At 45.0% G+C, this 24,773-nt stretch overlaps 1 protein-coding gene across 1 annotated transcript in view; it reads right to left on the bottom strand.

Annotated features, from left to right (window-relative positions):
- The window catches only part of LOC146857855 (uncharacterized), a 651,000-nt gene that overhangs the window by 217,242 nt on the left and 408,985 nt on the right, over positions 1 to 24,773 (bottom strand). The window contains exons 22-23 of the mRNA XM_085648551.1: positions 8,355 to 8,494; positions 872 to 1,000 (exon numbers count right to left, since the gene is read on the bottom strand). Coding sequence (XP_085504677.1) covers positions 872 to 1,000; positions 8,355 to 8,494 — 269 coding nt within the window. The remainder of the gene's footprint in view (positions 1 to 871; positions 1,001 to 8,354; positions 8,495 to 24,773) is intronic.

The raw sequence follows: 24,773 nt of genomic DNA, 5'->3' as shown, positions 1-24,773 counted from the left end.
AACCATGGCTCTGACGCTTAGGGAGATTTCTCCTGGCACGTGGGGGCCACTGTTGATTCTGCCAGCCTAGGTCCGCCATTAATGAAACTTCTGCTCTGGGAGGACAACCATAAAAAGTGGGAGAAGCTCTCAATGCACCAGAGGGAGCAGACCCTCATGTAGGCATGCAGGCGATGCAACGGAAGAGCTGGTAGAGGGTCCACCAGGACTCAATCAGTGGTTTCTCACATCTAAGTGGGGTGCAGAAACTCTGGGTTGGGAAACGCAGGAGTCCTGATAATGTGCCCCTCATTCCACCAAAACCTAAAGAATCCCATCTGCCTGCATTATAGTGATATCTACCTTAATGGCTAAATCTGTGCTAGCTGGCCATGAACTCCAGCTGGGAATCTCCTGCTTTATCTGTGTTTTTGTAAGTAAGCTCTGTCCCTGTTCATGTTGCTTTCTACTCATCTTTCTTGAAAACTGTTTTCTTAGTATATCATTCCTGTGGCACCATAAACAAGGCAACACGCACATGCAACTGTTGACAAAGGGTACACAGGTATCACCATAAACCCCTAAGTGGGGACGGACTCTCACTGCATGCCTCTTTGGACAGTTGATCCATCAGTGTCTGCTATCCATGGCTCAGAAGCTTGCACATGCTTAAACTCTTTCGGCCACAGTTTTATAAAGGGCATTTACAAAGCTCACTTCAACAGCTTATTCACCCATCCATCCACCCATCCATCTCGCAGCCTATGCATTTGTTCTTCAAACAGTTTTTCCACATGTTTGTTGATTAAGTGGCCTGTTCACCCTTCAACCCAAATTACGAACAAACAGCTCTGTTATAACGAAGGGGAAGCTCATGAAAGACGATAGACACCTGAACTTGGTTAAGCAGCGGAGTGATGCTGGTGATCAGTGCCGAAAAGGCGGCAATGCCGTCTGTAAGGGAGATTATCGAAGATGCCCTCATCCTCAGTGCGTTTAGTTCTGCCAGTGTCGCGTTGACCTAGAAGTTGGGAAGAAGAGAAAAAAGAAGTGTTAGCTGCACAGCATCCTCAGCATAACAGCACACTCAGCTGCTATCCGACCCTTGAAGGGGCAGACCCCACAGAAGTGTGTCCATGCAAGGAAACTGTGGATGAGAGAAAATTCTGCTTCATGGAAATTTATAGGGTTTGGAAAATGTAGCTGTGTTGCAAAAAGAACAAAGGTTTGAAGCTCCACTACACCACTAGCTATCGGTGTGACTTCAGAGAAATCATACCATACCCTCCTGGTAACCTAAACTAAGAGAAGTTCATCCCAGAGGGGGTGACATACATTTGTGGAGGAAATAAATTAAGTCTATTTATCCTGACACCAAAGCCAAGGTAACCATTTATCCTAATGGAACTCTCCTTCACCCACGTTTTCATATGGTTTTGTTAAATGTACTGGAGTTGAGTAAGAATATCAGATATGCATCAGATAAGAGGATAGCTACATATATTCTTTGTCTCTCCTAGTAAGTTGTGTACAAATAACTTCCAGGATGCGCTGATATTAAAATAAATTTATTCAGGATACAAATTTGCGACCAGTCCGGGAAATCTCTCCACAGCAGCTGCGACTAAAAGAACACTCACCCAACAATCTCATAAAGGATTCTATAACGTGACTATGCGAAATACAAAACATCCTCTTTTCTATACTAATTTTTTACAATGGAAATTTCAACAGAAACAGTATACTGACACAATTATTGTGCACACATTTTTATTTGTTACATTTCATACAGAATTAACATAACTTGTAAGAAACTTCTTAAGGTGAAAAATTAAACTCATATCTTTGGCCCACACATGGTCCCGCCCATGTAGATATCAGACATAATCCTTTAACCTCAAATGTAACTTCTTTTGACCTATACTTCTACGCAGATCCCAGACGATTTAGCTTGTTGTTCCGAATCAGCATTTAATTCACCATCCATTTGGGGTGTTTTTTCACACCACGCCTTCATTTCACTCCCACCACACTTCACAGCATTTCTCATATTCCATCTCTTGCCATCTTCTAGCCAACTTTTCTCATCTTCATTGGTGCGGACCATTCATAGAAACCCTTCTTCACCCCAGAAATCAATCTAAATCTCACATAGTCTCCTTCTTTATACACATTTCCCTTTTTCCCAACTCTTGAGATTCACATGTGGCATATTTCTTTTGATTCTTGTTTACCTTTCTCCGTAACTCCGTCTTATTGATGTTTTGCCCCTTGCCATGACTCATCCACCCAGGAACTCCTTTTTCCATGACTCATCCACACAGGAACTCCTTTTGTACAAGGTTCCCAACCCTTCAGCAGAATAATAGGTAATTCCCCTGTCATAGAATTAGGAGTTGTTCCATAGCTTCATATTAGTTTTTTTCTTTCTTCTCTACAATCCTAGCAATTATGCAATGACAATTGCATTTTTTCACCTAACACCCTGTTAGATTTCTCTACGAGATTATTTTCACGAGGATGTCCAATGGCTGTGTTTCTATGATTTTCACAATAATACTCCAAATATATTTCAAACTTCCCTGACACAAATAATGAACTGTTAGCGGTGAGTAATTCCTTGGGATATCCCTCACTCCTGAATATTTCCTCACAAAATCGATATCGATGCTAGCCCCTGATCTTGCCTCATTAACTAAACTCACATTTGGCCATTTAGAATAATAATCTATGAGGAAAATTACATACGTGCTACTGATATTTGGCAACTCAAATGGACCACACACATTCATTGCTACCTTTTGCCACACTCTCTCCAGAAACACAATAGGTAAAACCTGCGTTTCTATTACCTTATGAGATTTGTCACTGCAAGCACAACACAATCAACATCTCAGAAACCTTTCCACATCTCAATCCAGACCTGGCCACCAAAAGTCATCTCGCACTCTCCATTTCATACCAGACATACCACCATGCCCCTAATGCAACATCTTCAAAACTCTCTCATGCAAAACCAAAGGCACAAACAATCGGTCCTCTCTTCGCAAGATACCTCCTTGATAAGACAACTCATGCTACATACATTTATAATGATTTACTTCTAAAACATCACCACTGGATATTGACCTTCTACTCAGTAATAACTGAATAATATTTTGCATGACAGAATCTCTTTGCAACCTTTCCTTCCATTCATCCTCCGATATGGCTTTTATTCCATCGCACTCCACAACTGCTGCCATTGAACTATCTTCTAAGTCGTCAATCTCCACATGCAAAGACATTGTTTTTTGTTAAAGTATATATTTATTCAAGTTTCATCATGCAATTTTTACACAAAAAGGATATTGTTTCCACTCAGTCACATCAGTATATATTGCATCAATGACAGCGAATAAGAATACTCAAACAATGATAATTAAAACAGAGAACTTTCCCAACGTTCTCCCCAACACCCTCCACCCCCAAGATGCCAAATAGAAAAAGGGCTAGGATTCCCAGTATTCCTTTCCTCTACATAGTTTTGTCCTTTGTGTTTTTATTTTGCTTCCCTGGTGTATGTGATACATGGGTGAAGGGTTGCCCGCGCCATGTGTCGTTTTACTAACCCCTCTATCTACCTGAAGCGTTTCTATTCGCACTCTCAGCCCCTTGCAGCCTCACTCACCTGAGACTTCTGATCATTCAGACGTGGGACCTGGGGCCCCAACTGGGTCCAACAAGTCTCTAATCATTGTCCCCAATGCAAGCAGCACCTCTTGCTATTTGCAGTCATGTCATGTCTTTCACATATGTTCATCTTCTGCCCTGGCCCACTTCTGCAAGTCCTTCTCCCATTTTTCCCTTGTCAGGAGCCGATCTCTTATTAAGTGGATTGCTATGTGGTGTTTTGCCACTGTTAGTCCAAGCACTGCAAAACGTCTGCTTATTTTGAGCTGCGGGTCAACAGGCAGTAGGCCCAGTAGGCACTGGTTTATCCTCAATGGTATATTCCAGTCCCTCACCCACTTGAGCTCTGTCAGTATTTCTTCCCAAAAGGTAGCTACAGGCGGGCAGTGCCAGACCATGTGTAAGAAATCAGCCTCATGAGCCTTACATCTCGGCCAGCGGGACTCTCTTGTCGGTTATATACTGTGTAAGTATTTGAGGGACAGGTAGGTCATATGAATTATGTTAAATACAATCTGCTTGAACCTGGCGCTCACTGATACTCTTCAGACTCCTGCATTTATCTTAGACCTATCCACAGGCAGTAGAGCTTCATCGCTAAGAGACTGCCATCTCTATTCCACTCGTAGTGGCTTAGGTCGCTTATGCTTGCGTAGTGCTCGGTATAGATGTGTGACCAACCAGCGGCCACCAGCCATAGACAACATTGTCACCATTGTGTGGGTGGGTTCTGGGGTCTCCGGGAAAGTCGCCCATATTTGGCGTGCTATAAAAGCTATTTTTGCGTATTGTAAAAATTGTCCCGGGCCCAGAGTAAATATAGATATAGCATCTTGGATCATTAAAACCTCCCTCCTGTGAACAGATCAGGTAGGGCCAGGCATTCTCCCTCCTTCCATTTTTCCATAGTCATCACTTGGGCCAGTCTATCAAAGGGTTGTATGATCCAGACATCTAGGTAGGAGGGTACGCGGCTCTCTTCAGTATCCTCTGGGCCATCCTCTCCCAAATGTTTGCAATCAGTTGGACCATGTGGGGGAAAGTCCAAGGTATTTGTCCACCACACATTATTAGCGACCCCAGCTGATGGCCATCACACTCGCAAGCCAGTAGGGATCTCTCCCAGCTTGGTTCGGTGACCAACCGATGGATTGCAAGCTGTAGCTGCATGGCTAGGTAGTACAGCTCTGTATCTGGGACCTCCAGACCCCCCTTCTCCCACTCCCGCCGCAGCATGTCAAGACCAACCCTGAACATCCCACCACTCCAGAGAAGTTCCACCATGAGTACATCCAGCTCCTTGAATACACTTTGTGGGAGTTCGTAAAAAGTGCCCTGCATAACACAGAGACAATGGGGCACCACCACAATTTTTATAAGGGCAATCCTACCCATCAAAGACAGTTGTAATGTAGTCCAGAACCGTATGGACTGATGCGGGCCGTCTATCACTCTCTCTATGTTGCTAACAGAAAACAGCTTCTCGTCATCTATTTCCAGCAGTGTATATGAGTTCTGAGTCTCAAGGGGTTTGTGCTCAATACGTAGACTACCATCAGTCCTGGCCAGGATACGTCCCTCGTTACCTTCCGTAGGAGTGTCACCCTTTTGTTGAGAGGTCCCCCGACATCGCTGCGATCGTCTCGATCCACTGCACCTCTGTTTCCTCCATAGGCCCCCTATCAGCATGTTGCAGGCTAAGAGAGTCCATTCAGTCTAGGGCATTTTTGGGACTCTCGTAGAATAGAACCTTGCTTTCATATGGGACTCAAAGCCACGTGGGGTACATCAGACTGTAGTTTATATCGTACTCACTGAGTCTCCGTTTGATTGGCAGGAAATTATTGCACAAGTCCTGCACTCTCCGGGTATAGTGAGGATGAATCTGGATTGGGGCACCTTCCTAATTTGGATGGGGACATGCTGCAGACATGTTGCAATATTATGTCCCTGTCCTGGTAGTTGAAGAGACGGGCTATGACAGCTCGCAGGGGCACCCCAGGGTGCAGCACCGGACCCAAGGCCCTATGAGCCTGTTCAATAGTGAAGAAGTTGGACAGTTATATCGGGCGCAAGGCCGCGACAAGCTACTCCTCTAGAAACAGATCAGCAGAGGGACTCAACACGCTCTGGGAAGCTGAGAAAGTGCAGGTTGTTACACCGAGACCGCTCTTTAGCATCTTTCTGTCAAAGGTCAAGCTGTGTGGTAGTGCACTTAAGACCAGCCATGGTTGTTTGCAGCTCACGCTCTACTGTTTTTAAGGTAGTAACGTTCTCCTCTGTGGTCGTGACCCACTGTGGTCGTCTCCCACTTTGCACCGATCTACTCGGAGGTGGTTGATGTCCATTGCCATTGAATCCATTTTGGCCTCAAGTGCTACTCTGGAACCCTTTATAGACTCCAGTATTTCCGCCGTGTCCTCCAGGCCCCGGCTGGGGCACCACCTCCTGGTCCGCCCCCAGGGGTCCCCCTCCCGGGATGGTGTACAGTAAAATCTTGTTGATCTGTCCCCCTCTAGGGGGTTTGCCCTTCATCACGTCTGCGTGTTCGCAAACAGGGAAGCTCTGCTCAATGCAGTGTTCAGGAGAAAGGGGGCAAGCCGCAGATCCTCCGATTCCACCAATTATTCTGCTGAAGTCTATGGGGTAGCACCCCCAGCCTGTGCACTATCATATACCGTCTCCGCCCCGGGGTCCGGGTTCCTCGGGCTACTGCACATAGAAGGACCAAATCGTACTCGTTTTCCTAAACACTCTCGAAGAATGACCAATTCTCTGGCAATTGAAACATTTTGCCTTTACCACTGGACAATTTCTGGAAGTTGCTACATGTTTTATATTTCCACATCTATAACATGTTATTTTCCCATTACCAGGTATAGTTGTCAACCTGACCTCTTTTTTCCTTAGACTTATCTGCCACATGCAAAGTAGACTGCAATGACTCCCCCCTGGTTTTGACCACCATCTTTTATCTTTAACTCTCTACATACCATGAGGTATTTTCTGTATGTTTGGCCACCATTTCAGATTATTTTTTAATGATGGCTCCTTTAAATCAAACAACTCCTGTACTTTCATGTTAGAGGTTTGGTTGATCAATTGGTCCCGGATTATCTCCTTATGCACTTCCTTAAATCTACATGTTGCAGCCAAAGTTCGCCAAAAAAACATGTACTGATCAATAGTCGCAACTGGCAATTGTGCACAGGAGAAAAACTTGTGTCTTTCCACAACAAAACTATTTTTTTTTACAACTGTTCTCTACCTGTGTGTTTATGGCAGAGACAATTTCATCATACACTACCTCATCCATATCAGATCCATTGACCCTTTCTTTACTACAAACTGTAACTGCTGGCAATGTTTTCAACACATTTCTGTCCTCCACCCTCAATTCATGCTTCAATAAAGCCAAGTTCCTATTTGCAACAAACAACTGACCACCTATAGCCTCCAAAAATGTTTCAAATGCTTCTCGTCAGTCCTCCCATGCCATAATAGGTTCACCAGGAGTGTATGCAAATGTGGTTGGATGTGCAACAGATTGCATTGTGTCAACAATTAAAAATGAGAATGCACATATCACCCAAATAATCTACAAATAGATTGCCAAATAATACTGCAGCAGAACAAATAAAGTTGTTCCAAATTTGTTTGAAACAAAACAAATTTACATAATAAATGTAGTCACCGTTGTCTGGTAGATTAAAAACAAAACATTAACATAACAAAAGTTGTCACTGATGTCTCCTGACTGCTCAGATAGTGGTTGCAACTTCCTTTATAGAATCCCACAGTATTAACCAATCAGACATCGTCTTTGTTCACCCAGTCACAGATCCAGCCTTCCCCCAATGGGAACTCATCTTGAATGCATAATGCTGCATCTACAGTCAACCCGAAATTCCAAGTTGTGCTTGACAGGAATTAGCAATAATCCCACTTCACTCCAAACATGTCGCATCAAGAACGCAGGGTTCACTATGGTGTGTCATACCTCCAGAATAATATTGCGTGAGCAACATTTTGTGTCGTAATTACTACATATGTATTTCAGAGCACAGAATTAAGGACTTGCAACTTGCGCATCAGAATGTTAATCAAGACCGAGTGTAATTCAAATAGGGCACACAATGAATCCCCTTCACAAAATGCGCCAATTTGAAATAAAATGATTTCACTTCTCTGCCCCAAATCCGATCTGGAATTAGGGCTGCCCAAAATTGTTTTGGGCTAGAATAACCATTCAATCACATTCACTGTTTGCCCCACTCTATCCACAGGGTGGGCTGACCCATAAGGGTGGTTCCTTCCACTTGTCCATCGCCACTGATAAGTTGTTTACCAAAAACTTACATATGTGGAGATATTAAATGAGAAGCTTTATCCGGGACACAAACATGCGACCAGCGCAGGCAAGCTCTCCATAGCAACTGCTGTTAGAAGAACACTCACCCAACAATCTCATAAAGAATTTTACAACAGAACTGTGAAAAATACAACATCTCGCACTTAGTAGGCTATAATGAGGTGTGGACACTTAGATATGAACATGGACCATCCACTAGAGAGGTGTCTGCAGTTACATAACTATGGACTTGAAGGAAAGTACAGAATTTAAGAACATAAGAAACATGCATCACGGCATAAAGTCCCAATTCCCTGAAACGCCGGGGTTTGCAGGAATGGCTCCATCTTACCTTTTGCATTATTGCCCGAGTTTCTGCTGTCTCTGGTGTGTAGATGATCTGGCCATACAGCATTGGCTTCAAAAACACCCAAAAAAAGGCTCCAGTGGTGGTATTGACCATTTTCACAAGTATCGTTTTACAAAAGGTAGCTGCAAGAAAGCAGAGAGAGAAAAATGTTGGGACGAGTAATGCAATTTCTATATTGTCTATCCATGGGATGGATTTCCAGAAGAACACACATTTTGAGAGACTTTGACCAATACAGGGTCTCCCAGAAAGTTACTTCCATTTTCATTCGAAAGTATCAAAAGTAAAGCCATCGGTAGGCCCAGTGCTGAAAGTAGGCAAGATGTCACAGACCAGCTACTTAGACCTGAGGTGTGAAGGCAAACGGGAAGATTTGTACACAAGTGATTATCTCAGATTCGACATGTATATCCTAAAAGCTTCCAATATAGAGATTGTTGCTCTACAATCTCTTTTTTTAAATTTTATTGAGCAGAGCAAACTGGACATATTAAAAACAATTGATAACAGGTAGTTTGAATAACATCCTATAATCAAAAACCTGCACGTTAAACTTAAAACCAGCATGGATTAAATACAAGAGTAGTAAAGAAAAACATAATACAACAATAATCTGGCTACAGTCTTGCTTTTCAAACAGTACTTAGGTCAATATCACGGCTATTTTTCAAGTGTGCAAATCTTTCATATTAAAGTGCTAAGGTGCTAAAGTCCTAAGGTGCTACAGTACCCCCAAAAAATAGTTACAACTATAATCTGGCCACAACCATAATTTTCGAAAAAGCTTTGGTCCCTACTTTTTTCTATAGATGTGCAAATCTAGCATGCTAAAGTGCAAAGTGCTAAAATTCTAAAGTGCTTTAGTAGAAGAAACGACCAAAGAAAATTTCTATAAAGCTTCTATTTCCACCATAGTTTCAAGATTCGCCAAATATTTCCAAATGGCAGTGAATTTTCTTGTAGCGCTTACCCTCCTAGTATATGCTTCTTCAAACATCATAGTTAGTTTCATTTTGTTTAACCACTTCGGGTAAGAAGGTGCATCTGCCGACCTCCAATTCTGGAGGATTAAGGAACGAGCAAATGTAAATGTAAATGTTGTAGACTTGTAAAGCGCACAGCTGCCCCAGCAACAGGGCGTCCTGGCGCTGTAGACCGCTGGGGAACCCGTCCTGGCTATCCCTGTGAGATGGTCCCTTTCTGGGTATCTCCAAGGTGAAACCAGGCATCCCCGGCGTCTGTGGGGGGCCGTTGTAGAGATGAGGCAAGCTTAATGCCCAAAGTTGCCGAGTGTGTTCCTGGTTAGAGTAGGTACCGAGGCGAGAATTATCGAGTCCATTTTGACCCTGGTCCACGACCCTGCCGCGTCGGGAATTGAACCCTGGTCCCTGGCTGATTCTCTGCTTACGGGTCTGCCGCCTCTAACCAGTGAGCCACACCTCTCCACTCTCCAACAAGGGAGCAAATCGCTGTAAAATTCTCCTCTGCTTTTTTCAAGTCTTCCCTTGCTCTAGTAATACCAAAAAGGGATACCTCAGCCTCAGGATCTAGCCTCTTCTGGATTGCTTGACTAATGGCCAGAAAAACCTTGACCCAGAATGACTCTAATTTTGGACATGTGAAGAATATATGTAACCAAGCCGCTTCCCCTTCTGCCCGGCAGCGGAAACATCTATTCTCCACTTCAGGATATTTTTTACTAAGTATTTTTGGAGTATAGTATGCCATCCACCGAGACAAGAAAGCCATCCTCTTAAAATTGGCAGCTCTTAAAGCCTTACTCCCTAGCTGGGATATAGACTGCCATTCCTGGATTGTCAGGGTACAGTTGGTTTCCCGAGTTACTCTTTCTAAAAATTTCTCCACCAGAGAAGATTAATTTTGTTTACACAGCTGAGAGTATCAGTTACCCACCCCACTTAATCTGGTTTGAACTAGAGCGGTCACCTGCCTGGTCGGGGCGCGACTAGACACGAGGTTGTATCTATTGAAAAAGTTTATAATCTGTAAATACTCAAAGAAGCCAAGCTTGTTCCATTCACCGCATCTATTTTGGACTTCTTGCTAGGTAATTATCTTATTTTTTGTAAATAAGCACCTTAGCTCTTCTAAACCACAGTCCTTCCAGTTTTTGAGGTGCCTGGATTGGATTTGAAGACCCAAACTTTTACATTCCCCTAGCTTTAAATAGTGAAAACCGGAAGAACCAGCTTGCGTAAAAAAAGATTGTAGACTAGAGGCACAGTCCTGATGAGTCTTGTATCTAGTCCTCTTTGGCAATTTAAATATTTTTAGAAATATCGGAATTTACGAGCAAGATTCCTTTACCATTTTGTCTAAGAAAAAATGATCTAATAATCCATTTGGTTCCAACAAACGAGCTGTAAGATCTAAAATCGCTGCTTTGTAGTAAGTTAGGATTTTCGGCAATGCTAACCCCCCCTGATTTACATCTAGTTGTAGTGCAGCTAGCTTGACCCTGCAAGCCTTTTTGCCCCAGACAAACTTGCTAAACATAGTTTCTAACTCTTTAAAATAGTTGGTGTTAATTTTTAAAGGTACATTTATAAAAAGAAATACGAGTAGGGGAAGTATGGACAGTTTAATGAGGGCTACATGGCGTATTAAGGTTAATGGTAAAAGTGACCAGTCATCCAGCAATACTTTAATTTTACTCCGGATTGCTTGATTGTTTAATTTAAACAGCTGCTCATAATGGTTGGAAACAAATACCCCCAAAAAGCATATTTTCTACTTTTAAGGCCTGAAGTTTAAGATTTGAGGGAAGAAAATCACAGCCAGTATTCAAAGTTACAATCTTAGTTGTGTTTTGATTTATTTTGTAACCCCCAATCAGTTCACATTGAGTAACTTCTATTAAGTTTCTATTCAAGTTCTCAGGGCTTAAATAAAGAATTATGTCATCTACGAACAACTTTAATTTGGTCATGCCTAGTATTGGCGCTCTGATTACCCAGTTGTTGCGGATTTTTGTAGCTAGGGGCTCAATAAAGAAGGTGAACAGTAGGGGGGACAACGGGCACCCTTGTCTGGTCCCGCGATTGATATTTACTATCCCCAGGCACCCTTGTCTGGTCCCGCGACTGATATTTAGTATCCCTACCTGGTTTGCATTTATCACCACCTGGGCACCCTGGTAGATGTTCCTCAGCATTTCTGTAACCTTGAAAGGGACACCAAACTTACCCAGACCAAAAAAAAAGTGCGGCCCAATTAACCAGGTCAAATGCATTTTCGGCGTCCACCATCATATTGAGCACTGGGGTACAATTATTATTAAAAAAGTCAAGAGCCTGAATTAAAAATCCCATCTTAGAGGACATCGACCTTCCGGCAACAAACCCAGACTGATCTCTAAAAATCAATGCCTGCGCTAAGGGAGTGAAACTTTGGGCCCAGATTTTCATTAGAATTTTATAATCTGCATTTAGAAGACTAATCGGTCTATATGAATTAACATCTTTGAACTTTTTACCCTTCTTCACAAAGCTTACAATTATAGACTGTTTAAAACTTAATGGGACGGCATACCCCATCTTGATATAATTAAACTTCTTCGTCAAAAAGAGGATTAATTCATTGGCGAATGCCTTGTAAAATTCAATAGGCAGCCCATCGTTTCCACAGGCTATTCTATCCCTATCCGTAACTGCAGCTCTAGTCTTGGGATCTATGACCTCGGTAATTAAGGCTGCTTCCTGTCTAGTCTTGGTTAACCCAGCTAGTAGTTTACTGACCATTTGGCTTTCCTCATATAGACGTTTTTGGAAAGTCCTGGAGCTATTTATTTCTTCAATTAAAAAAAATCCCTGAGCGCTTTTTTAGCTCTTTCAAGCTGACCTCCTGCTTCCCCATCTCCCTGGAGAGGAATATTTATCTGGCTCAGGGTACTTTCGACAGGCTGCTGGAGTTTGACACTTTTTTCTCGCCGTGCTTTAGACTGGGCGGCAGAAAAGGCAATCATTTGCCCATGTACGGTTGTCTTGAACCCCCCTAAACTGAGAATAGTTCCGCCGTTCCTTCATTGATCTTAAAATAGTCCTTTATCCACTCTCTTGAATCAGCTACCCATTGAAGATCCAGGAGGAGGAGACGATCCATCTGCCACCTGGATCTCATCCTCTTTCCCTCCTCAATTTAGAGCTCTAATTTTACATAGGAGTGGTCGGAGAATGAATTTGCCCCTATTTCAGCCTCTATATAATTCAGCGATCGAGATGTTAGAAAAAGTCGATGCGAGAAGCCGTTTGAAATTGGCGAGAGTAGCATGTATACTCACAGTTTATCTGATTGGTTATGCGTCAGGGATCTACCAACTGGTACTCCTGTTTTATAGCGTCTAAGACTTTTTTAGTTTTTGGCTTCAATTGCTTCTTATTCTTATTGGAAGTGTCTTTTCTCAGGTCTTGGATACAATTGAAATCCCCTCCTAATATGACCTGCCCAGGTGTCCCCTTAAATTGCTCACTAACCTCCGTTAGAGCTGAGGGATGATCTATTACTGGGCCGTAGTAGTTCACAAAATTTAGTATCGTCCCATTTAATTTCACCATGACCCATAACCATCTTCCGTGAGGGCCTCTCCGGACTTGAACAAACTCCCATGCCATACTCCTACAAAAGTAAATAGCTACACCTCTTTTGGCCATCACAGCAGAAGGTAAAAGGCATTTGAAAAGACTCTGGGGAAATAGAGTTTAGGAGAATTTGTTTTAAGATGGGTTTCTTGGAGAAATAAAACTTGCGGTGTAAAAGAAGCCAGCCACCTTATGAGCTCTCCATACTTTTGTTTGTTTAACATACCATTCACATTTAGCAACATAATGCAGCATTTACTAGCCATTACTACAGTTTTTCTTACCACACATTTTTTTTTTATCTCAGAACCCTGTTTTCCTTGCCCCACTTGCTACTTCTCTTTTTACTGCTATACCCTTCCCAAACACAGCCCTCCACCCCACTAAGCCCCCTTCCAGAAATGTGGAAAGCCACGCTAGTCACATCTCACCCCCCACTTCACTTGTGGGTGTCATGGAACTACACCCTAGGTGACCATCCTCCCCCCAGCAATGGAGAACTTCAGCAACATGCTATATATGCTTTCACTTTGGAGAAGAGATCTCTTATAGCTGGTCCTGAGCATCCTTCAAATTTGAAAACATATTAAATTTCCCCCTCACGAGGACCCGCAACTTGGATTGTTGGGCTATTGAAGCCTGTGCCTCTTGAGCCTCAAAAAGATAAAGAAGTTTAACAAACTCTTTACGCCTACGTGCGGCCACAGCTGACATAGAGAGTATGCGACATTTTGAAACTTCATTGATGGAAAATTGTCTCTGCTGTATTGCCTTAGCCAGAATCTTTTTTTTAATGCGTTAGTCAGCAAAATTAATCAATATGATACATGGAATCTTCGAGTTGGGCAGAGGGTGTGAGGGAACTCTATGCGCCCTTATAATTGTAAGGTCTCCAGTGAGTTCGGGCAAAACCTTCTGCTTAATAAAAGACTCTACCCATTGGAGTGTTTGAGATACCTCACTCCCCTCAGGAACCCCTACTAATCGTAGGTTTGACCGTCAAGAGTGATTTTCAAGTTCCTCGAGTTTATTCTCTAGAATATTTTTATCTTTGGTAGCTTTGTTTACTCTCAGAAGCATTGCACTCATTTGATCTTCCAACTGGGCGATCCTTGATTCCGCTTCTTAGATTTTTTCTGGAAAGTAAGCTACTGCTTATTCAGTTTTCCCAAGACGCAGGTGAAGAGAGGCTATCTCGTTTTCTTGGGATTTCTTCATTTCCCTTATCTCTTCCAAGATAAGATTCAGCATGATCTTGATATCAATCTATTGAGTGGTGGTTCCTTCTATTAAAGATTCCCAAGATTCCGAAGTGTCCTGCTGCACTTTTCCACCATCCTTTTGAGCTCCCAAGTCACTCCCATCCCAAAGAAACCCAATGCTGTCTTAGCGGATTCTAACAACTTCTGTCCGATCACCAGTATCATGATGCTAGCTAAACTGCTCGAGAAATGGGTCCACACAGCTCTGCAACCATATTGAGAAATTTCAGCTTCTTGACCTCTACCAGTCGGGTTTCAGAGTGGGGCACAGTACTGAAACAGCACTAACTCACATCGTTGATGACGCCTTGAGATCCCTTGATCAAAATGTCCCTTGTCTTCTGATACTTCTTGACCTGTCCTCAGCATTTGAAAGCATCAAACATGAAAACCTAATTGCTCTTTTTCAATATAGGATGGGATTTTCGGGACCCTGTCTTACACTGGTTTGCCTCTTTCTTACAGAACCACACCCAAAGAATCAAAGTTAACCAATCCCTTGAACCAGTACCCCGGTCACCATTGGAGTACCTCAATGCTCCACACTTTCGCTCGCTCTTTTTAACTTTTTTATGGAAGCGCTCTCCATAATTCTGATCCGCTCTAACATCCAGTACCATATGTATGTGGATGACACTCAACTATATTAACTAGATTGCTTCTACCAAATGACATAAAAACTCTAAATGATGCACTCCTAAAAACTGAACAATGGTTAACTCATAACCATCTATTGTTGAATACTCTCAAAACTGAATTCTTTCTGATTGCCCCCTGCAACCACTCTTCACCTACCCTGGACTGACTCTACCATCTTACTGCGCTTAAATGCACTCCTCATGTTGTTGACTCGGCTAAATCTTTAGGTATAACCTTCGATAAATACCTAAATATGCAAGATAATATCGGTGCACCTGTTAGGGGAGGCAATCTTCAACTCAACACTCTTAGGAAAATCAAGCCTTTCCTTCCACATGAAGACATCCAGCCAGCTGTACAATCCCTAGTTATCTCACGCTTGGAATATGGTTTGGTGACCCTTGCTGGGCTACCTAAAACTAGTTTGGCTCCGCTTAGAGCCACACTAAACACTTCAGACAGGCATATCACGGGCTCAAGAAAACACGCCCACATCACGCCAGAGCGAATTCAACTAAACTGGTTGACCATTGAAGTGAGGATCAGGTTCAAGATAGCGTGCCTGATGCACAAAGCTATTCATCACAACACCCTTATATACCTGGCAAAAAAACTTGAGCTATCGGGCTCGAGTCGGAACTTAAGAAGCTCTAACACTCTATTATTGAAACCTCCCAAATTCAATTAGAAGAGAACTTACAATCGTGCTTTCTCTGGTCTTGCTCCAAGAATATGGAACGCTTTCCCCCCAGAGATCAGAGCCAATTCATCTACTGCCGCTTTAAAAAAACATGTCAAATAGCTACTCCTGAATGACCTTCAATGGCATTAACATGGATATTATCTCAATCTACTTCTTTCTCCGGTCTGGATACTCTTTTTTAACGTACTGTTTCAATTGGATTTACGTTTCTTCTCTGCTGAAACCTTCCTGGTCCCACTAGTCGGGCTGACTCCCCATGCCCCCCTTTGGCCTTATGTGTTCCCCCCTTGACCTTTTGATTGTTAAGTTGTCTCTTGTGATCCATTTTGTCGTTGTACTCATACTTATGCTACTTTGTACAGTGCTCTGATACCCGTACGGGTCATGTTCGCTCTTTATAAAACATTTCAAATAAATAAATATTTGTCAGTTTCACTACCTCTCATGTGGGAGACTGAGGTTCAACCCCTGATAGCCAGGGTCCCAACCTCTGCTGAGTTCACCTAACATTAGCTCTCAACACTTGGGAAGACTGAAAACCGTGGCATCAGGGCTGGAATGCCAGTTTATTCCATCTGGAAATTTCCTGGAAGGTTGACTGGTTTGGTGCCTCTGCCACTTTTTGCAGCTCGCCTAAGTTAGTTACAGTAGGCACAGCTGGTAGTTCAAGAAACAGAGGAGAGAGAAAGATGAGAGAGGAGGATGGGAACATGGTTGGTTTGTATATTCTTGCCTTGGCTGCTTTTGGTTCCCATCTGTAAATCGGATAGCTAAAAAAGTGACCCACATTTTCACATCAGGTGTGTCTAACTTCTGCACTTAGGAATTTGCAGCGTATGTTTTGAATTATTATAATGCAGGAATATCTCAGGTATACTTGTCAGCGGCAGTAAATCATAACATTTGGATCTCGATCATTAGAGTGCATTTCCTTTTGCTCCCCTTACTTGAATATAGGAGAAGCTTCAAGCTCTGGCTTGTGTCAAAGGGAGAGTTATGCACACGCAGTGTCTTTGTGAAGTGTTTGTGTTTCATTCCATGAGCTACACCCTCAGGGCAGCAGTGGGTATGGCACACACTGGGAGTTGAAATTTACTATTCTCAATCAAATCACTTTTATTTCACTTAAAAACCCTTAAAAGAATATATACAACATATGCATCACACAGTACTGATTAAATGGTGTCATTCACAGCCAATCCTTGTTACTATTGAATGCAATCTATTACATCAATAAAATCATTGTTTAAAAAACAGAGAATCAGTCCCCTTTTTTACCACACAAATCCTACTGCTATAAAATATCTACTTAAGCTAAAAAGGGAGGCCCTTATTTAGATGTCAAGCGGACCGCCACCGACAGGCCATTGTTGGTGGTCTGCCTGACAATCAGGCCATTGGTCCGACCGCCAGATTACAATGCCGGCGGTCGGGGCATTGATGTTGAGGGGAAAGACCGCCACCTCCAACAGGCTCAAGAAGCCCATCGAGATTTTGGGCGGACTGCTATCACTGCCATGAGGGTGGTGCCTGTGTAGGCACCGCCGTAGGGATTAGGATGTCCCTTTGCAACAGCCTTTTCATGCAGGTCCCAATGACATGGAGAGGCAGCTGGGAAGGGCCTTTGGGGCCCCAAGCAGGGCCCCTGTCCCCCCGTGGGCCACTGCTAAGTGGCCAGGGGGCACATGGGGTGCCCCTTCAAACATCCATGCACCATGTGACAGGCACCACATGGTGCCTGGCAAGCGGATATTTGAAAAATTACTTTTTCTACTGCGGCTTGTGCTTGGCCCTTTTCCAGGCCGCAGCACTCGCTGCAGTAAAAAGTCAAAAAGTACTTCATTTCCAAGAAATATATTCTTATATGAAATATTACACAAATTTCTAATTCATAAAAGGAAAAAACATTAAAAAAACCACAATTTTAGTAGTCTAAAACAACGCTACTTGCAGATTATGCAATTTCCACCATATAAATATTAAAAAATAATCCTGGCCCAATTCAATCTATTGTCCAAACCTCACATATATTTAAAATCTCTCACTAAAAAATTATAGAAAAATAATCAGTATAAGAACATTAATTCTGCCCCAATTGCATTTTAACATGCAATGTGCGTTTAACCAATATCAAGTCGTACGTTTACCCCAATCGGGATTCTATGGTGCAATATGTATAGCAGCTTTTCACAACCTTCCTATTTGGGGATCCACTATTTTACTTAACATCACCTTGCTGAGTAATTACATCCATACCTACCTAGATCTCAAACTCTATGGGGAAGATAATGCCAATTGGGATCTTATGATTTTGCATAAATACTGACCAACGGCGAAAGGTACATCTTGGAATCTAAGAATGTAAATCAGCTCTAACCCCGCATCCCAAGTTTGAATCCCATATTTTGTAAATAGAGGTCGGAGGATCTTCTTCCTTGCCTCCATGATCCATCAGTAAATATCTCACTGAATATTTCCTCCCTCTCTTACAAGGGCACTGGCTATTGTTCTTAACAACCTCGTTGTTTTTTTTAATAAATCTTTTTATTCAAAGGCTGCTCAGCACATAGCAATACATGTAAAATATGAAATACTAAGGGCCTCATGTACGTAGCCGAATACCGGTCGGTAACGGCCGATTTTCGGTAATTATACCGTTACCGACTGGTATTTAGGCTTGTGACATGTAGGGGGCTCATTTCTGTATTCGGTAATTTACCGAATCGGTAAAATTACCGAATCGGTAATTTTACCGATTCGGTAAATTCCGAATACAGAAATGCGATGTAGGGGGAGTGTGTGGGTGTTGTTTGGAGTCGGTATTTACCACCAACTAATAGTTGGTGGTAAATAAAGAATCGATGTGTATAAGCATTTTATAGCGCTTAGAAGTGTGCAATGTGGCAGACATACATGCCCTTAGGGCATGTATGTGTGCCACATGTGCACACATGGCCGAATCAGGGGCGCAACAGGGTGTCAATGTGACACCCTGCCACCCTTGCATGTGCTCCCCCATTACCGAATCGGTATTTACCGATTCGGTAATGAGACATACCTTCCCATCAATGGGAAGGTATGGCTCATTACCGAATCGGTAAATACCGATTCGGTAATTACCGACTCACTCCGATTCGGTAACATTTACCGAATTTTTACCTACATACACTTTACCGATTCTGAAATACCGAATCGGTATGATTCGGTATTTTAGAATCGGTAAAGTGTATGCCACCTACATGAGGCCCTCAGTGTAGGACAATTGTGGGTGCTACAGACTACATTCATCTGCCGCAGTGCTTACCGTGAAAGATATAGTGAACATACATTGCCTTCGGCGCTATATACTACCCCAAAGCAGGTTCAGAAAGAGAGGTTTTGCGATCCTATTTATGCCCCAGCCCCCACCCTCCTCAGGCCCCCCCATATTGTGCCCAGTTGCCCCATACTTCCTCGTACTTGCGAGGACAACCCCAACTCTGGTAGACCTTGCGTTCCGCTAGTTGACACCAATCTAAATCTTTCTTCCAGTCCCGAATATCCAGGAGTCTAGTCACTCCCCATGCTTTAGCAATGTTTCCCTTAGCAACCCCGCTGCCAGCGTCAACCACAGTCTGAGGTATCTGGGCCACTTTTCTTCCTTAGAAATACCCAAGATCAGCCATCTAGCCGCTAGTGATACCTCCAGGCTCATAACCGCCATCATGACTGCCGTGACCTCCCTCCAATAGCTCTGGATCGCCGGGCATTCCCAAAGTGTGTGGAAAAAGGTGCCCACTTCTCTGCAACTCCATACACATTGGCCCGAATTGCTTCGATCACCCATGTGGTATATCCTAGATTGAGATTAGTAAAATTAGTATATCCTAGATTGAGAATAGGAAGATCTGTGTAAAATACGTAGTTGTTTAAGACGGAGGCAAGGCATTATAGCTATTTCCCTAGGGCTTTGGATGGGCTCCCCCAGTCGTCATCTTCTATAAGCCCTAAGTCAGCCTTCCAGGCTTCTCTCAGCGAGCAAAGGAGATCCGGTGAATTGTTCATTATCTTCCGGTAGACCACAGAGAGCGCTTTGGCCGGCATTGGGTCCAGCAACAATCGGTCTTCCATGGGCGAGTACTCCGGTTGCTCCCTCTCAGGTAGGTGGCACCTCAAAGCGTGTCGCAATTGTAGGTACTGGAATCTCTCCCCCTGTGCTATATCATATTCCGCCTGCAGGTCCTTGAAGGACAGAATCCCCGCACCTCCCCCAGACATCCCCTAGTTTCTCTATCCCTATCAGACTAAACCTGATGTGACTTTTTCAATTTCCTTACCTCTCTAAAGTCTTCACTATCCCATAGTTGGGTCATGGCGGTCAATTTGCCTTCCCATCTCAAGCACCTGTTGTCATCAAGCCATCACAATTGCTAGAATATGGCTCGGAAGTGTACCCCTCTTTTTCCTAGTATATAGAATGGCAGGGTATCCCCGATTACTGATTGTCTGACGGTCGATCTTAAAGGCTGGTTCCTCTCTATTCCAGAATATCCACTCATTGATTACCATCAGTTGGGCAGCCAGTAGTATGTGCGAAGGTCTGGAATCTCCAACCCTCCTTCAAACACTCACTTCTGCAGCTTTTGGAGGGATATGCACAAGTTGCCTCTATTCCAGAGAAGTGTTCGAAGCTCACTGTTAAACCTGGTAAAAAGATTGTCTGCCACCTTATACAGGGTATTTTGGAGGACATATAGCATGCCGGGAAGGGCCATTGTTTTAAAAAGGGATCTGCAGCGCCCTCCAGTGGGTTACATCTGCTTGGAGACGCTCCGACTGAATGAACAAGTTCTGATGAAGGAAGTCCTCCGCGATCCTGATTTGTCCCAATTGATTTTGATAACCCGAGTAGCTCCCGAAGAGGTCAATCATGCTGCTTGTTACTTGCTCCTTGCCCGGTCATTTCTCGTAAGAGCCCCTTGAGGGTGTGCCATCAGCTTGCTAGCTCCCATATTGTGGCAGATCGGGCAGATCCATTTTTTCCCAAGCCTGGCATTTGCAAGATTTTCAATATTGTGCAAAGTACATAAAGTGCAAATAGTATCTACATCAACATTATTATACGAGCAAGGTTTCGAACCGAAATTTCATATATAGTATTTCTGCCAAATAAGGTTGGACAGCATCCAAGTATTCTTCAAAGCATGGGTTCGACTTAACTACAAGAAATTGAAAGGTCAGCCTACCTAAACTAGGGTTTTGGTGAGGGGAATTTAGAACATACTTCTGATATGTCTGCTTTGTTTTTATTTTTTTTATTTGATGTTAATGTTTGGGGATCATGGGGGCGCTAGCGAGCCCAGAGCAAGATGGCTGCACTGTAGTGTAGCTCTGCTGGTCGAGCTGACTATCTGTCAATTATCCGAACATATTGGCGCCATCCGTGGCCACCAACGACTGCTACCTGCCACTGAAGTGTGCTGGGCTGAACTGGTACAAAAATCAGCGCAGTCCGCTGTCTCTGCCCCGAGAATCCGAGTTTGTACTGGCGGACCGCGCTGGAACTAAACTGGCGGCTGCTGGAGGATCCGACTAATGACTCTGGGGAAGGACCTGCGCTGCCTGGTAGTGGGCGATGTGCTGGGGTATTGAAGCAGAACAGGTACTCACATGACGCCGACTGCTGGTGGTTCCCCTGGGCCGTGCGGTGATCGCTGTGTTGTGCCTCGTGGTTGCTGGCGGCCCCAGTGACATCCCTCCCGGAGCCGGGTGCGGCTGCTGTCTGCCTGCTGCTGGGGTCCGGAGCTGCTGCGGGACTCCTACATCGGACGACGCAGCAGAGATCTCGCCCTAGGACCTTGCGCGGTGTTGAGGAGTTGGAGGCCTCCGGAGCGGTGAGTCCCTGGCTGTCCTGGTGGCGTCCTGGTGGGGCGGAGCACCAGCTGCTGTGACCCGCTGGGAGCAGGCCACCCGAGGAGGACTGCGCTGCTCTCTGGGCCCTGCGGACTGGGGCCCCCTGCGGCCGCCGGCAAGTCCTAGGATGGCTGGAGGGGCCTATGGTGCGTCTGGATCCCAGCTGAGGCGGCCTCTGATGGGGGAGACTGGCTCTGGATGCTGGTGAGTGAGCGCTGGTGGGGGCATCTGGGGCGCGCCACACCTTTGGCGCGGCGGTGGATGGTGCGGCCTGAGGGGACCCCCTGGAATTATTGCGGCCTGCTAAAAGACATATAGTACACTGGGCCATCCGGGAGAGCACATCCTAAGCAGCGTGACGAATGAGGTGGCCCTGTGGGGATATGTGGGCCCAAGTGCAGTAACTGGGCAGCTGATGATCCCTGGTCGGGCCGGATGATCGCGGTCCTGATTGGGGCTGTGTAGGCCACATTACAATTGCACCCTGCACTCCCTACCTCCCTGGGGGAAACAAGCTCGCTCAGGCACAGGTGCTTAGCTATATCTCTGCCCTAGTAAATAGCGTGGCTGCAGGCGCTGATTGCTCGTTCCTTCTGCGACTGCCCTCCTTATCAGACGGTGGGGAGCTACAGGCATGTGTCGCACGGATAAACAGCAGAGTAAGCTTCAGTTCGAGGCTAAATCAAGTACCAAAGCTCCTACACCTGCCACCCCTAGTTCGGAATCGGAGCTGGAACAGGGCCCGACCACACGGCTGGAGCAAATGATGCTCAGTATGCAGCAAAGCTTCCAAACTATAGGTGCAAAAATCGATGGTTTAAATCTCTGCATGGACAGTATGGCCTCGAGGCTTGATAAGCATGGTGCGCAAATCGCGGAGGCAGTGATCCGCATCTCAGCGGCGGAGGACCGGATGGAGGCGGTGGGACCTCATGTGCCACTATGCAGAAAGTACTTGAAGTCATAAAGGCTAGAAGCAAGGACATTGAAGATCGCTCCCGAAGGAACAACCTGCGCATTATTGGGGTGGCCGAAACTACCAACACTGGTCCCATGGAACTGTATGTTGAGTCGATGCTCACGGCACTGCTGGGCGCTGAACATTTCTCTAAGGTGTTTATCGTAGAGCGCGCTCACCGCTCCCTGGCCCCTAGACCCATCCTGGGAGCCCCGCCGAGACCGATAATTGCCAGACTCCTTAATTATAGGGATAGAGATGTGGCTCTCCTGCTGGCCAGGGAGAAGGGGAGGCTTGACTATCAGGGAATGAAAATAGAATTGTTCCCGTATTTCACTATAGCAGTGCAGCAGGCTCGACGTGAGTTTCAGGCTGTGAAGAAAAAGCTGCAATCCCTTCAAATTCCCTATGCTATGCTCTACCCGGCCCGCCTGAGGATACAACACGATGGGAAGGCGTGTATCTTTACGACCCCAAAGGAGGCACTGCAATATGCCCGTCGGTTGGAGCGGCAGGAATCGGCAGGCAGGAAAAATGGACATTCTGGTTCAGATGACTGAATGTGAGGCGCTAGGTTGTCCGGGCCACTTATTGCTGCTCTGCCTGGCATTCTTCTGGCTCTTCACTGTGTATATTGACTAATGTGACATTTCCACTTTGAGTGTGCCATGATTGGTAGCTGCTGCTCCGGGGTACTGGCATGGGGGCACGTTTAGAATACTATTCTACACCTAATGATAGTACCAGGCAAATATGGTTGCAGTTTGCATTTTTGTGTAATCCACGAGGTGGCTGCCAATCTCCCTCTAGCTCGACCCCTCCCACCTATGCGGGGGGCCAGGAGCCTCTAGTGACCCCTGAAATGGGAATTCCCGGCAAAGTTATTGGTATATGTTGGTGCCAGGTTGGCGCCTTTGTTGGGGGCACTGTTTTTTTTTGCTCTCCATCTATTATGTGCTAGGAAAATGCGAATGTTCTGTTTCCGTTTGGTTCATACAAGGGAATGTATGTGGCAGTGGTTATTGGGCGCAGTGGGGGGATGGGGTGGTTGGGGTTCTATGACTCAATGTGTTGGCGTGGTGCAGATTCTAATGATGCATGCTATATGGTGCCGCGAGTGTGGCTGTTGTCCAGTTGTCTTACTATGTCCCAGAGTACGCTGCTGTGGTAGTTAACAACAGGTCAAACCTTACTTGGCTGAGCTGGAATGTCAGGGGCCTTAACAATGCTAAGAAAGTGCGGCAGGTGTTAGCCTATTTAGACAGGCATAATGTGCAGGTCGCACTGTTGCAGGAGATGCATCTCACGCAGCAATCCGCCTTGAAGGTCGCCGCTGGGTGGGCAGGGGTGAGGCTAGCTGCGTCCTACTCCTCGTACACTCGGGGGGTCATGATACTGGTCAAAAAGAATGTGCCCTATACGCCTATCCAGGTGGATGTTGATACAGAAGGCCGATACATCATAGCTAGGGGTACGCTCTATAATACACCTTTAACTATTGTTAATATATATGGTCCAAATACGGATGATCCCGCTTTTTTTGACACTCTGTTGGGCAAACTTTCCAATATCTCCTGTGAGACCATTATATGTGGTGGGGACTTCAATGTGGTGCTTGACCCTGCGCTGGACAGAAAAACAGCAGTAGTTTATCCCTCCCGAAGGGCCACAGGTGTAGTACGAGAGGGAATGAGGTCATTGGGGCTTGTTGATATCTGGCGGCAGCGGCATCCACAAGCTATGGAGGGAACATGTCATTCATATGCGCGGCAGGCTTGGTCCCGTATTGACTATTGGCTGGGAACGCCGGATGTTTGTAGTTGGGCGGTACAGATAAGGCATTTACCTAGACCATTGTCTGATCATTCTCCAGTGGTGCTAGATGTGATGCTGCCCTCTCGAATTCCGCCTCCCTTTCAGTGGCGCTTGCAGTACTCCTCCCTTCTGGATCCGATGTTTACAGAAGGGGTTCGAAAGGCTATAACAGATTACTTCGCAGTAAATACAGGGTCAGTTACGACAATGGAGGCGTTATGGGAAGCGTTTAAGGTGACCATTCGGGGGGAATGTATAGGTCTGCAGGCTGGAGTCTTAAAGTATCTCCGTTGCACCATGGGGGTACTGGAGAGGGAGATGGGAGATCTGGAGCGTTTATATAGTGTTCTGCCTAGCCCAACCGTCCTGGCGCAAATAAAGGAAAACATTTTATGTATAACGACACTGCTGAACAAGAGGTTAGGCATCTCTCAAGGCGCAGTAAGGCGCGCTATTACGGAGAGGGTGGACGGCCGGGGAGGACGCCTGCTGCCCGCATCCTTGATCCGCATCGTAGGGCGCCGGTAGTGCAGA

This window comes from Triturus cristatus, chromosome 3_2, assembly GCF_964204655.1.
Source record: "Triturus cristatus chromosome 3_2, aTriCri1.1, whole genome shotgun sequence".
Lineage (NCBI taxonomy): Eukaryota > Metazoa > Chordata > Amphibia > Caudata > Salamandridae > Triturus > Triturus cristatus.
Note: the sequence above shows the minus strand (reverse complement) of the source record. Positions and strands in the feature narration are given on the sequence as shown.